This window comes from Octopus bimaculoides, chromosome 26 (genome assembly GCF_046866305.1).
Source record: "Octopus bimaculoides isolate indiv1 chromosome 26, ASM4686630v1, whole genome shotgun sequence".
In the NCBI taxonomy this organism is placed as follows: domain Eukaryota; kingdom Metazoa; phylum Mollusca; class Cephalopoda; order Octopoda; family Octopodidae; genus Octopus; species Octopus bimaculoides.
Window position 1 is genome coordinate 7,814,570 of NC_142953.1, and position 13,412 is coordinate 7,827,981.

The following is a 13,412-nucleotide window of genomic DNA, read 5'->3' on the forward strand; positions in this document are numbered from 1 at the left end:
TAATATATTTAACAAATTAAACTGAGATTTTTATCGTTATTCTTATAATTACACTTTTCAGCGATGTTTGAGGTGTGTCACCTAAAAAATCAGAGCGTGAAACTCGAATGATAACCACAATCTTAGTTTAAATGATTACATGAAAGCATTCTCCATTGTGCCACTGTCTCCCCCTTTCGTTTAGAAATTGTAGCATGCATCACCATCAATCAATCTAGCCAAACTAAACATCTCCACACGTGGACAAGATGTGACTGTGTACGAGTGGAAGACCAGCACAATGATGCTCAAATATGCAAATCTCTCTTCACCAGGCAGAGAAGAACAAATGTCAAGACAGATTGAACCTTGTGTCGTCAGAACCGTGCTCGCAGCATTATAGGCCTCCAACCTCGGGCAAACCAAGGCATTCGGCCCTTCAGTATTCATTTTTTGATAAGAAGCCACAGCATACACTGATCAGAATTGGGCCGCCCTTAGACCCGCGAAACCCTCGGGCAACTACGCAGTGTCCCCATCACTGAGTTTAGTCGCAGACGTTGCAGCCAGGATGCAAAGAATTGGTTAACAGTTGTCAAGGAATCTCGTCCCACACTCTGAACATTTCACTGGTATTTTATTTATCGATCTCAAAATGATGAAAGGCAGAGCTGATTGATCTCTGCGGCATTTGAAGTCAGAGGACACATTCGAAACAAATAGTCTTTTACTGGTTTCAGTCATTGGACTGCGACCACGTTGGGACACGGCTTTCAAGGACTTAATCGAATATATTGATCCCAGAATGTAGTTTATTGATGTTGAACCGCTAAATTATGGGGTATAAAGGGACAAATCATCAACACACACACACACGTTTCTCTTATTAATAAACATCCTACCCATATAACCTCTCATACACACAATCTCAATATACATACCCCACCCCATATATATACAACCTCCCGTATATATATATATATATATATATATATACATACACACATACAGATATGTGTGTGTGTGTGTGTACATATATACACCATATACAGGTGTGTATGTATATGGATACATATATACACAGCTCCCCCCTACACATATATACATACATACACCCCACCCTGGACTTCTGAACAATTCCTGTCTACCAGGTTCTGCGCACACGTTATTAAGTCAACCCTAAGCCACAGTATGAAATACTTGTCCAAGATGTGACGCAGTGGAAACTAACCAAAGCCACGTGGCTGCTGCGATAACCACACAACTATGCTTGTGCCTATTTCAATATTTTGACAATCTAAAACTGGACGATGGATATTGGAATGTTCTTCCTGTTTTCTTTATTATTCAATTTGGTGTGGCTACAAACACAAAATGACCCGTGTTTGTCAAATAGAAAACTTTAAGATAGAAACATTGTGTACATCCGTTCTGAGCGAGTCAGAGGAGTCCCAGTTATGCACGACAGTTGATGTGCACCTGTCCATGATTTTTAGTACTGTTGTGGCACCAAAAAACAAAGCGGAAAAAAAAAAACCGAGCGTAATTCTGGTTTAAGGTACTTAAAGGTACCCTATATAATAACTTTTTTTTTTTTTTTTTTCGGAAATTTTTAGAAAATTTTCGCGAATTTGTGTTCTACGCACGGAAATTTATAGGATTATGAAAAAAAAAAAAATTTTTTTTCCAAAAATGTTTGGACCCCCCCCCCCATCCACCGCAGGGTTTAAAATACGGACAACACGAATTTTTTGCCTCAATCTCAGCAATGGACATCAATGCATGTCAGAGTGACAAGCAAACGAAGACGGTATCAGGTGGTCGTGAGATGTGCTAAAAACAACAGTTAAATCACGCACAATTTTTTTTTTTACTACATAATCATATGAATTTTCCCTGTGTAGAACACAAATTCGCAAAATATTTCTGAAAATTTCAAAAAATAAAAAATAAAAAGTTACGAGGGGGTTATATGGGGTACTTAAACCAGAATTCCACCGAAAATCGAACTTGGGAATAAGTTTGGGTGAGATTATAGTTAATAATGTGTATTAACTATAGATCCAAATATCTACCCATCACCCAACACACATATGCTGCCGGTAATACAGTTAATGGGACTATAACACATCGAGGGACCCTAGAGTAGTGTGTAGCGGACCTTGAATTATATAATTATATGGAATGACAAGGTTGACAGACGAGGTTTGCAGTGTCATATAAGGAGAGATATAAAAACGATTTAACGTTGTTAGGTAGCCCTGGGTCAGCTTGTCTTTATTCAAGGACAGACGGTAGGATCTGTCTGCTATTTATAAAATGGAAACTAGTTTTCGTTCGGATTTTCTAGTGAGAAAAGGAACACAATGTGACAGAGGAGTTGATTAGCTGCTAACAGCGGAGATGGGGTTTATGAGGTGCTGGAACGAGTGAAGTGAGGTGTAAATGACAGCAACAAGAGTAGTGGGGAGGAAAGGAAGGGTAGTTTGATTGATATACAGACAGGTGATCAGGCAGGTAACATATAGAGAGACAGGCTGACCAACAGGTAGTTAATTAGATAGACAGACGGGCAAACAGACAGACGGTAGAGACAGAAAGACAAGCAGATAGATAGATAGATAGATAGTGAGGAGCAGTAAAGACTCAGAAATGGTGGTGTGGTTAGCGGTGGAAAATATGAACCAGGAGCGAACTGTAATTAAGACAAGAGACAAGGTAAGGAAAACGATGTTCGGCACATGTGGTTATATATACAATGTGATGCGGAAACGCAGTGGAGGAGAAAGAGCAACAAACAGAGACATGTACTCATGTACTCTCATACAATAAAACCTGTGTCTGAGATCCAGATCTGCTGCTGTACACCCTCATACACGCCGAGGTCTTTTTTTTTTTTTGGTGGTGGAGGGGGATTTGTTATATCCGAAATAAACTGACTCGGTTTTGAAACTATTTACTAAGTAAAACGACATTATACAAATGTGTTTTTTTATTTATTGAACCGTGAAGTCGAATAAAGGTTACTAATTCGATTGGGATTGCATTTATTGGTGATTGACTTAAATTTGAGTGATTAACGGGATTTGTTCAGCAGGTGTCGTCTTACGACCAACTACAACTTACTACTATAAGAAAACGAGATGGAAAATGACCTAGGGCTATAACAACATTCACTGCATCTGTGTGTGGATAGAGATCTACTTGCAGGTACAGAAAAAGTACTTATAGAAACTCGACCGTAAAATAATATAATAAATGTATGTATGTATGTATGTATTACATCGTGGAAGGGCCATTTCAATCATTTGAAAACACGAAAATATAAATTCACTTTATTATTTCTTGAGCTGTCAAAATTGTCGTCGCACAACTGCGACCAGGTCATTAACTGTGTGTGTGTGTGTGTGTGTGTGTGTGTGTGTGTGTGTGTGTGTGTATATATATATATATATATATATATATATATATTATACGTAATGTGCTGGCAGCCAAGGTATAGACATGTAACCAGGATTGCTGTGGGTCATTTATAATGCACTTTAAGCGCCTCCAAGAAGACATGTAGCAGACCTTCAAGTATAGACAAAGTATAAACAGGTAAGAGATGTATGACCGTTTATTTAGTCATGCGAAGAAGAGTTGCTCTGATCATTTAAAAATACACTTTAAGAGACTCCGAGACACATCGCAGACCTTCAAGGATAAATATATATATATATACATGCACACACGCACACAGCAATGCAAAGAAGAGAGACGGAGTCAGCTGTGTTATCTACGGAGAGAATTAGCGATGACCAACCAGTATAGCAGTAGATATAAGGAGAAAGTAAGACCATGATGTCAACTATAGGGGAGATGTTAACGAATGTGAAAGGTAGCGGTATTATAAACGTGGTCAAACAAGCTCGAAATAACAGCAAAATCCCTCTCAAATTACAGCCTTAAAAAGAAAGGAAGGGCAAGTTGGAAACTGGAGTCATTGGAACATACTTAACCCGAAAAAAAAAAAAACTGGTTGATTACAGCTGGAATCTTTTTGATTTTGATTAAAACCAAGGTTAATTGGAACTAAATAACAAGAGAGATAGAGAAAAGTGACGTGTACTTCAGATATTAAAAAAACTGATATTAGAATTGCTTTGATAAAGTGAAGATTGATAAAGATACAGAGGTCTTAAAGAAGCTGCCTTAAGCAAATCAGCGTAGAAAGAGAGAGTAAGAATGAAGAAGACAGATTGTGTTCAAGGACAAACGGATAAAATGTTAAGAAGGAACTTACCCAGAAAGACCACCGAAAAGGAACTTGATAGAATTGGGGATGGATTTTGAGACTTTAGGGGCCGCAGGGGGTGGCGGTGGTGGGGCGGCAACTGGGGCCGGTGGAGCGCTGGATTCAGACATGTCCTGTAGATTGACTGGTATCCCGGCAATGGAACACTTTAGACCTCGACCTTCCTTAACTTTTTCTCCATTCACTGAAGAAAATTGGTTAGCTTAGAGCAGGTCACGTGACTCTACACACAACTCTACACAATATTACCTCTTCCTCTTCCCCACTTCTCAATAACAGCAGCAGCAGTTGGTGTTGCCACCACCTTCCCCACCATCATTAATAATAACAGTAGTAGTAGTAGTAGTAGTAGTTGCACTGAATTAACTTTACCACAACCACCACCACTTGTGTGTGTGTGTGTATAATATATATATATATATATATATATATATATATATGTGGCTGTGTATAGAGATGCCATGTATGTATACACACATTTTATATATATATGTATATACGCACACATACATATATATAATATATACGCACACATACATACACGTATACGTACATATACAGTTTTCTATATATAATCCATTTTGTCTATGTAAACATATCTAATCTTGGTGTACGATTGTTTGGGGTTAAAATCCAAGATAAAGGGGACAACAAACACTCCCAGGACCTTACAATGTAACTATGTGCAAGCGCGCCCACACACATACATGCATACAGATGTGTGTGTGTGCACGTTTGTGCGTGTATGTACGTAATGTATACATGTATAGGTGTGTGTAAGTATATATGTATATATATATATATATATATTATATGTATATATATTGTATGTATGTATTGTTTAAATATATATATATATGTATATATATATATATATATATATATATATATATATATATATATATATATGTGTGTGTGTATATATGTATATATATATATATATATATATATATATATATATATATAAAGTGTGTGTATGTATGTATACTTGTACGTGTGTTTGTGTGTGTATGTATATGTACGCATATGCGTGTGTATTTACCATCACCTTGCAGTCTGTGAGTCACAGATAATTCATGTGATACAGAAGAACACCATACTTATTATGTGTCATCTATCGACCTCAAAGACTCAACATCTCTTCCTGACCATTTTCAAGGCACTCTGACAAATGCAGAGAATGTGTTTGCAGGACCGACTTCATTTTTCTGGTTGATATGAACTCGGCAGAGCAAGAATGACCTTGAGAATAAATTCTGCCTGAAGGTTCTTTGAAACCAAATGCAAATGACAAATCAAGACTGTCCCAGAGTTCTCCGCCTTCAACTTACCACACCCACTACATTTTAACCCTTGCCTGTACAAAGCATTTTCATAAGTTTCTCTTAAGTGGCCATACTTGTTTTCAGCTTTTTAGTTAAATCCTTGTTTCATATGTTCTGAGTAAAATCAAACTTTCCTTTCATAAGTCCTAAGTTACTCTCATCATAATCATCATCATCATCATCATCATCATTGTCAGTTAATGTCATCCTTCCATATTGGCATGGTTTTTACAGCTGGATGCCCTTCCTAACACCAACCGCCCTGCAAAATGGGCTGAGTGCTTTTTTACTTGATACCAGCACAGGTGAGGTCAGTTTTTGGCACCAGCAACTGGCAGGGTTACCAAGTGACTTTGCAAGACAAGGAATCTTTGAGAGGAGAAAGGGGCATTGGAGTAGGGGGGGGGTCTTGTGTCAGATGATGAAAAGCTAGAGTGTGACAGAGAGGCAGAAAGAGATATCTTGCTATAGAGGAGGTACATGGTTACCCAGCCAGAGAGAGAGAGAGAGAGAGAGAAAGAGGGGAGAGAAAGAGAAAGAGGAGAGAGAGAGAAAGAGAAGAGGGGAGAGAGAAAGAGAGGGACAAAGGGAGAGAGAGTTAACAAGAAATAGGGCAGAAATAGGTATGCTGCTCTAAAGGAGATACAAAGTTACCTAGCTGGAAGGAAGAGCAAGAGAAGAAGAGAGAGGGGAGGGGGAGAGAGAGGGGAGGGGAGAGAGAGAGGAGGGGAGAGAGGGGGGAGGGGAGAGAGGGGAGGGAGAGGGGGAGGGGAGAGAGGGGGAGGGGAGAGAGGGGGAGGGGAGAGAGGGGGGAGGGGGGAGAGAGGGGGGGAGTGATCAAGAATGAGGGTAGAAACAGATGTGCTGCTGTACAGGGGATAAATGGGTTGAAAAAAAAATCGGGAATGTGTATTACATATGATACATGGGTGTTAGTAAAATATGCCCTGCATATCACATGTGATACACAAAACAGGCAGTAAAGAAAGATTAAGCCATTTCTGAAGGAACAGCCAAACTTATTAAACATACTTATCCAAAGCATTTTCATAAGTTTCTTCTAAATGTCCATGCTAGTGTTCAGACTTTTTGTTAGTCCTGTGTTTCACATATGTTCACAGAAATATAAAGGTTTATTTCATAAAACTCAAGTTACACTGGTGGTTGACAGAAAAAGGGGAATATGTATCATATATGATGCATGCATGCCAAGGAGATATGTCCTGTGCATAACATGTGATACACAGAACAGGCCAAGGGTTAAGCTATTTCCGAAGGAACAGCTAATTTTATTTAACAGTTATTTAACCTTGGACCTCTTTTACTCTCTTTTACTCTTTTACTTGTTTCAGTCATTTGACTGCGGCCATGCTGGAGCACCGCCTTTTGTCAGGCAAGTCGACCCCGGGACTTATTCTTTGTAAACCTAGTACTTATTCTATCGTTCTCTTTTGCCGAACCGCTAAGTTACGGGAACCTAAACACACCAGCGTCGGTTGTCAAGCGATGTGGGGGGACAAACACAGACACACATATACATATATATATATATATATACATATATACGACAGGCTTCTTTCAGTTTCTGTCTACCAAATCCACTCACAAGGCTTTGGTCAGCCCGAGGCTATAGTAGAAGACACTTGCCCAAGGTGCCATGTAGTGGGACTGAACCCGGAATCATGTGATTGGTAAGCAACCTACTTACCACACAGCCACTCCTACGCCTATTAAACCTTTTTTATAAGTTAGTCCTAAATGTCCCATGTTTGTTTTGAGACTTAGTTAACCTGTGTTTTTTTTTTTTGTTCTGAGCAATATAAAGTTACTCTAGTGGTTGAAAAAAATTGGGAATGTGCCTCATGTATAATGCATGGACACCAGGAAATGATATGATTTGTGTGTGTTTGTATGTGTGTGTATATGTATATACATGTGTGTTTATATTTATAGAGATGCCATGTATGTATACACACATTATGTATATATGTGTGTGTATATATACACACATAAAAGATACAAGGAATAATAAGAATGTGTATGCACACACAGACACATGCATATTATACATACATAAATGCATTTTGCTCTAAGTAATATAAATGTGTGTAGCTAACTGGTTAGGGCATTCGGTTCAAAAGTTGTTTGTCATTACGGTAATGAAAGGTTTTTGTGACACTTATGACCGCATATCTTTCTACATTTGCTGCACTAATATCAATGACATTCGTTGATGACAGCAAAATGGAAGGTTAGCACAGTGACAATACTGAGTCAGTCTATAGAAGGGAGATGCAGGAAGGAGGATTCATAAAAGACAAATGTTCACAACAACCTTGACAACTAAAATATGCGACAAATCTCGCATATTTTTCCCACTCCATTGAACAGCTACACTTGCACAGGTCACAAAGGAAAATATAGATCATTTTACAGACAGTCACATATTGCTGTCAGTGTTGCAGTCACACACACACACACAGAAAGCATGGAACGTTGGACTCAAGTAGTGAGTTCAATTCCTGGACCAGGCAGTGTGTTGTGTTCTTGAGCAAGATACTTTATTTATTGAGCGAAAACACCTAAAGCTCCACGAGGCTCCAGCAGGGGGTGGTGGCGACCCCTGTTGTACTCTTTCTTCCGTCCTGGTTCTTGAGTAATGCTGCGATGGACTGGCGTCCTGTCCAGCTGGGGGGAACACATACGCCATAGGAACCAGGAAACAGGGTCCATGAGCCTGGTTAGGCTTTAAAAGGGTGCATAAATAAATAAATAAATATATATATATATATATATATACATATATATATATATATATATATATATATATATATATACACACACACACACATAAACATGTGTGTGTGTGTGTGTGTGTGTAAGAATAATATAACACAAAGATGGAGTAATCAAGGTGATTGTTCTTTATAATTACTATATGATTGAATATTTTTCGATTTTATAGAAATTATAAAGAATGATCTTCTATAATGGAATATGAACATAAACTCAACAACTTAAAGCTGGTGTGTGGTGCAGAAACAAATGTTGCGATCTACTACTAAAGCTTGGTATCTTCCATCCTCGTGTTATATTATCCTTATATTAATCCTATGACTAGAGGAGTTCCACATGTGTATCCAGCTCTGGAAAATACTTTGCTGTAGAGTAGTAACATGTGGTAGCCAAATAAAGGCATGGAGCTTTTAAATGCACATAATGAGAGATTTTATTTAAACTATACCTATATACATGTATGTATCTCCCAGGTATGGTTCTGGGATAAGAAGTTGCGTCTTAACCACATGGTTCCGGGTTCAGTACCACTGTGTGGAACCTTGGGCAAACGTTTTCTACTGTAACCTCAGGCCAGCCAAAACCGTGTGAGTGGATTTGGTAGATGGAAACTGAAAGAAGCCCGTCATATATATCATCATCATCATCATTTAACATCTGTCTTCCATATATGTTGTGTGTGTGTGTGTGTGTGTTTGTCTCCCCCCCACCACTTGACAACTAGTGTTGGTGTGTTTACATCCTTGTAACATAGTAGATCAGCTAAAGAGACTGATAGAATAAGTAACAGGCTTTAAAAAAAATAATAAGTACTGATGTTGATTTGTTTGACAAAAATTGTTCAAAGTGGTGCCCCAGAATGGCCATTGTATAATAACTGAAACAAGAAAAAGCTAAACGATAAAAGATTGTTTTAGATGGAGAAGACTCGATCTTTGTTACTATAGGGTAACATCCAGTTCAGTGGTTGGCATTGTTGGGCAGTTTGACAGAAGCTGGCCAGACAGAACATTACCCCAGGCTACTGTGTCTGTTTTGGCATGGTTTTTACAACTGGATGCCCTTCCTAACACCAACCACTCAGCAGAGTGGACTTAGTGCTTTTTACATGGCACAAGCACAGGCGAGGTCAGTTTCGGCACAGTTTTTACTAGATGTTTAGGTTTCCTCAATATAGTTTCATTCTGACTTAATCTTTCTTTCTGTATAATAGATTTGAAAGCAATTCTTGGCCCCATAATAATAATAATAATAATAATAATGATAATAGAATTATTGTGTATAGTACTCAGGTGCACTACAACTCATCAAAGGTGCATGTGCAGTATATAGAATTATGTACAAACGTCAGGAAAATGAACAGTGTATGAGTCATGATATACATGTATGCATGCATATGGAGGGTGAGGATATCAGATGTGGTATTGGTGAATTTCAAGAAGCATGAAGGTTTTAAAGGATGCAGTGTCTCGGCAACTAACAACTGATGCAGGTAGTTTGTTCCATGCTTCAGCAACTCTGAGCGTGATAAAATGTTTCCGAAAGTCATGGGAGCTGTACTGTTTTCTGACTTTGTAGGCATGCCTACGTGTGTTAGACACATGGAGCTCAAAAAGGTGCTCAATGTGGTTGTTGGCATGATCGTTAATAATTTTGTGAGTGTTTACTAAGTCAGAGCTTCAATGTATCTATGCGCCAGGGAAGCAGGGTGTTCAGAGTATGGAAGAGGCCTGATGGAGTGTATTCAGTCGGTTGCACGTCTCTGAACAGTTTCCAGGTCAATGTCCTGAACAAGACAGGGGTTTAACGATACTGCAAGCATACTTCCTATATGCATTATTAAAGGTATTATATTAGACATTGTAGCTAACTTCTGATTGGCTGAGGAAAGAATGAGTCGGGATTATTTGAAATGTGAGATGAATCAAACATAACCTGTAGCAATTAGTTATTTTTTAAAGCTGATACAGATGTGTCATATCATCATCATCATCATCGTTTAACGTCCGCTTTCCATGCTAGCATGGGTTGGACGATTTGACTGAAGACTGGTGCAACCGGATGGCTACACCAGGCTCCAATCAAATTTGGCAGAGTTTCTACAGCTGGATGCCGTTCCTAACGCCAACCACTCAGAGAGTGTAGATATATATACGTATATCATATATATACGTTTATCTGATTGATTGAGATATTTGATGAATCATGTTTAGATATCAAAGAGGAAGTTTGCTTGATGAGTGAGGTGTGCAATAATGTTGAGTAATGAATTGCAAGATTTCGGCTCTGAATAAATCTGGAAAAAAAAATCATATTCCACTGTTTTATAGTTTTGAGTACTTTTCGGCTTAATTGTCTAACGTGTAAACATACACACATATTTGAGCAGCTATGTATCTGGTATTCTTCGGTTCTTTTACCTGATTCAGTCATTTGACTGCAGCCATGCTGGAGCACCACTGTTAGTCGAGCAAATCAACGCCAGGACTTATTCTTTGTAAGCCTAGTACTTATTCTATTGACCTCTTTTGCCAAACCAGTAAGTTACGGGGACTGAATTTGAATCAAACTGTTTTGATTCATAAATGTAATTCCCAATAAATTAGTTGAGTGCCTTTCTTTCGTTTGTCCCACTCACTCATGTATGTGAGTGTGTGTGTGAGTGTGTTTGTGTCCGTGGAGAGAGAGAGAGGTTTGGTGATGCAAATAGGAAAAATATGCATTTGCCTATTGAACAAAGCATAAAGGGCAAACTAAGCATAAAAGGCAAACTATTTGAAAAATATGAATTATCCATGTGACATTGTAGTTGTTCTTATGATTTGTTGCAGAACTAGCCAGGGAAATACTACTATATCACTGATATATAAATTGGCAATCCCTTGATCTGTAACTCATTTGGTAAGCACTGACACACGAAATTCTTGGTTTTTGAGTCAATCTGTTAATAGATAGATATGTATATATAAGAAGATATAAAAATATATATAAAGGAGGCCATTAGGTGGACTGCTAATGTGCTAGAAGAAGATCACATGTCATGTGTCTACATGTGATCTTCTTCTAGCACATTAGCAGTCCACCTAGTGGCCTCCTTTATATATATTTTTATATATTCTTATATATATACATATACAATAATCGTTTGAGATCTCAGATATTTTTTCTGAATCTTCCTGATTCTTTTAATGTGCTTGTTACCTGGTATTAAATTGATATTAATTAATATCCAATTTTTTACCCTATTGTTAATAGATAGATAGATAGATAGATAGACAGACAGACAGACAGATAGACAGACAGACAGATAGATTGATAGACAGACAGATTTATCTGTCTATGCATCTATACATACATAAGTGTAGATGGATATAGATATTTTTTATTAAACTATACACATGCGCATACATAAACAGATACACGGATTAAAATACATTTAGTCAGTGTACAGTTACCTCCCTTAGACCTCCTTATTCTACATACTTATGGCAACACGGTGCTTGGCGTTGCATTGATTTCTTTTCTCTTTCTTCTCCCCCCCCCCCTTTTTTCCTTTTCTTTGTCTTTCTTTTGTAAAACTTACATTATGGAAGAACCACAACTATTATTTAGGATTTGTATTTTAATGTGGTTCCATATTATTCATATGAATGCAGGCATTAAAAAAAAAGCCTAATTCACATTTTCTAAAACAGGGGTTTTCAAACTTTTTGACTTGCAGACCCCTTTATATTTCAGGCTTTACTTTAGGGACCCCCTTATAAACGCTTATGAAATTTATACATAAATATTTGCTTAAAATAACATATATTTTTATATTTATTTATTTAACAGTATTTAACAAATAGGTGTATTGTCAATTAAAAGATTTCGATTAAAAAACATATATAAAATCAAATTGCCCATAAAAAGTATTTGCTGTCCACGGACCCCCTGTGGTCTGCGGACCACAATTTGAAAATCCCTGTTCTAAAATATACCTGGAAAATATCATTAAAAAGTATCCGTTTTTGACTAAGTTATAAAGAAAATAAGTTGGTGGGGCACATATCTGTAGTTATGCCCGAACCAAGCAGACAAGTAATCATCACTATTTCAATGACTTTTTCCAACAACTTTTTTACCAAACACCGTGTGTGTGTGTGTGTGTGTTTATCTCCCATTACTGCTTGACAACCAGTGTTGGTGTGTTTGTGTCCCTGTCCCTGTAACTTAGCAGTTCACCAAAACAGACCAATAGAATAAGTACCAGGCTTAAAAAAAAAGTACTGGAGTCAATTCATTCGGCTAAAAATTCTTGAAGGTGGTGCTCCAGCATGGCCACAGACTAGATATGTATGTATGTTTGTATCTAGCTATGTGTGTATGTATGAATGTCTATATGTCTATATGAATGTACGTATGTATGTATGTACCTATGTATACAGGCGCAGGAGTGGCTGTGTGGTAAGTAGCTTGCTTACCAACCACATGGTTCCGGGTTCATTCCCGCTGCGTGGCACCTTGGGCAAGTGTCTTCTACTATAGCCTTGGGGCCGACCAAAGCCTTGTGAGTGGATTTGGTAGACGGAAACTGAAAGAAGCCTGTCGTATATATGTATATATATATATATATATATATATATATATATGTGTGTGTGTGTGTGTGTGTGTGTGTGTGTGTGTGTGTGTGTGTGTGTGTGTGTGTGTGTGTATGTGTCTGTGTTTGTCCACCCAACATCGCTTGACAACCGATGGTGGTGTGTTTATGTCCCCGTAACTTAGCGGTTCGGCAAAAGACATCTTGGGGTCGATTTTCTCGACTAAAGGTGGTGCTCCAGCATGACCGCAATCAAATGACTGAAACAAGTAAAAGAGCAAAGGGAGTAAAGAGTATGGATATGTATGTATTTATCATGAATGTATGAGTGTATACATGTATGTGTGTGTTATGTATCAATAAATGCGTGTGTGTGTGTGTGTGTGTGTGTGAGTTGATTAGTTATGATGGCAACTTTGCATAACAGGCTGAGTGA

General features: G+C 38.0%; 1 protein-coding gene across 1 annotated transcript in view; it reads right to left on the bottom strand.

Annotated features, from left to right (window-relative positions):
- Window positions 1–4,462, bottom strand: part of LOC106876103 (mitochondrial 2-oxoglutarate/malate carrier protein) — a 32,264-nt gene extending 27,802 nt beyond the window's left edge. The window contains exon 1 of the mRNA XM_089342422.1: window positions 4,265–4,462. Within this exon, the coding sequence (XP_089198548.1) occupies window positions 4,265–4,386 (122 nt within the window). The 5' untranslated portion in view covers window positions 4,387–4,462. The remainder of the gene's footprint in view (window positions 1–4,264) is intronic.
- Window positions 4,463–13,412: the final 8,950 nt, after the last annotated feature.